Source organism: Triticum dicoccoides, chromosome 1A, assembly GCF_002162155.2.
Source record: "Triticum dicoccoides isolate Atlit2015 ecotype Zavitan chromosome 1A, WEW_v2.0, whole genome shotgun sequence".
NCBI classification, from domain to species: domain Eukaryota; kingdom Viridiplantae; phylum Streptophyta; class Magnoliopsida; order Poales; family Poaceae; genus Triticum; species Triticum dicoccoides.
This window is the reverse complement of record NC_041380.1, coordinates 347,644,681-347,646,802: the sequence shown is the minus strand read 5'-3', so window position 1 is coordinate 347,646,802 and position 2,122 is coordinate 347,644,681. Positions and strand designations below refer to the sequence as shown.

Sequence of the window (2,122 nt, the reverse complement as noted above, 5' to 3'; positions counted from 1 at the left end):
CAATCCGTACGGCTAGGGACTCTGCAGCGAGACATGCATCAGAAAATTGGGCAGAGAGAATTTGTTCAACGTGCGGAATTTAGCTGGATAACAGGGGCAGAGTCGCGGAAGTTCTTACTTAGCTACCTAGTAATGTACTCCCTCCGTTCCTAAATACTCCCTCCGTTTCGAATTACTTGTCTTGAATTTGTCTAGATACAGATGTATCTAGACTCATTTTAGTGCTAGATGCCTCCGTATCTAGACAAATCTACGGAACAGAGGGAGTACTTGTCTTTCTAGGCATTTCAACAAGTGAGCAAAATGAGTGAATCTACACTCTAAAATATGTCTACATACATCCGTATGTAGTAGTCATTTGAAATGTCTAGAAAGACAAATATTTAGGAACGGAGGGAGTAGTAAGCTGCAAATGGGTTTTATTCATGCCTTGGTTGTGCTGCAGGAGGGAGAAGCTTACTCCTGGGAGTTTGATGAAGGCGGTTATCCGGTCAGGCAGGGGAGACGCCACTCCTGCAGATGGAGATCAGGTCAGGGCCGGTTATTTTCCCTTTGTTCCAAACCTTTATTTGCTGCAGACTATTGTGACATAGGGCTTTGTGAATCAAACTTTTGCCATCTTACTACCCTCAGCCTTTCTGGAAGCCCAGTGCTCTCGAGAATTTTATTGCTACTGCTAGTCTAACTTATGAACAATTGAAAAAGTATGTACATTGACCACATGGTGTATGTGGTAAGCAACCTCAAAACAAACAATGTCAAGAATAAGTATGTACATTGAATTGAGAGTACCTAGTAACGATGTCTCTGAATGATGTTTGTTCAGGATAGAAGTTTGTTCGTCACCGGGTGGGCTGGGCTGGCTTTATAACTCTATGTATTTTCTGATGACAAATACCTCTAGTTCTACATCACTAAATACTGGAAGTCATATGACAAAAAGCTGGTGCTCAATGGAAATATTTCCTGCAAAGGTTTTCATGAAATGCTTTACCTTAATATAAAAAGGTTTTAGGGTTTAGGGCCTTTGTACTGTTATTGTTGAATAATGAAGAAGTCCTTTAATTCTAGTTGATCGAGCCAATCATCAATTTGTGCAATATCCATCTATTCATTTAAAAACGGATGATCACATCACGGCTCAAATTTTGAGGTGCTGTTCAGCACTCAAGATAATACAGACGAAATCATGTGCCTTTATGTCCTATAAATGTTCAGGGCCCTCATGATGGCTTTCTCGACCTTTCACTGGACAATCTCTGATTTTTTTTTGTTATAGGAGACAGTGGGACATTTCGTGGTCAAACTCTTTGTTAATTCTAGTCATTTTGCAGGTCATACTTCATTGCACTATTCGAACCATGGAGGGCATTGTTGTGAATTCTACAAGAAGGGAACATGGAGGTGATTAGGCAAAACACATTTAGCACAGCACTACATATATACAGTTCTTTTAGTTTACAAACACCATCAGGATGCTTCGGACTCGACAGATTCTTATCTTCATAGAAATTTAGTGCTTCCATAGCCATCTTCCAGTCGGTGTAGCTTTCAAGTATCAAGCTACAGATTTGCAGTCTTCTAATAGCAGATATAACATTAAAGTTTTTGCATGCCGCGAATAAAGAAAAAAAACAGTTCAGTGATATCGAGCTTTGCTTGTTAACCCTTCCAGTAAAAGCACTTACACTATGCTTCCTTTCATCTTGCATTACGACATATATTAGGTTAGACGAGATAAATGTAAAAACTTTTGTTAGGATATCTATCTTATAATTCACTTTCACTGCCACATGCATTTATTAGTATCTATACCTTTCTCTTTTTTTAGGTACTCAGCTCAGTGTATTGGGGCTCTAATCATCTCGTTTTACCATTATTATTATAACAGGAAAAGGAATCCCACTCAGATTTGTGTTGGGGAAAAGCAAAATGATCCTTGGCTTTGCTGAAGGCTTTCCAACAATGCTGAAGGGTGAAATTGCTATGGTATTCTGTTAAACAGAGTGCAACTTGTAAATTAAATAACAAGAATGTTGTAGGAAGGGCACATATTTCTGAGAATGCTATGGTTCAAATATGCATGTCCTGAATTTGCAAATATCTACTGCTGTCTCTAATC

The 2,122-nt window shown here is 38.9% G+C and overlaps 1 protein-coding gene across 2 annotated transcripts in view; it reads left to right on the top strand.

Moving 5' to 3' along the window:
• LOC119272152 (peptidyl-prolyl cis-trans isomerase PASTICCINO1-like) overlaps nucleotides 1-2,122 on the top strand; it is a 22,799-nt gene that overhangs the window by 496 nt on the left and 20,181 nt on the right. Inside the window, exons 2-4 of one of the 2 annotated variants that reach the window (XM_037553720.1) lie at nucleotides 442-530; nucleotides 1,335-1,404; nucleotides 1,892-1,989. In XM_037553720.1, the coding sequence (XP_037409617.1) occupies nucleotides 442-530; nucleotides 1,335-1,404; nucleotides 1,892-1,989 (257 nt within the window). Of the gene's footprint in view, nucleotides 1-428; nucleotides 531-1,334; nucleotides 1,405-1,891; nucleotides 1,990-2,122 lie in introns of those variants that run through there. The other variant, XM_037553714.1, reaches the window with a different exon arrangement.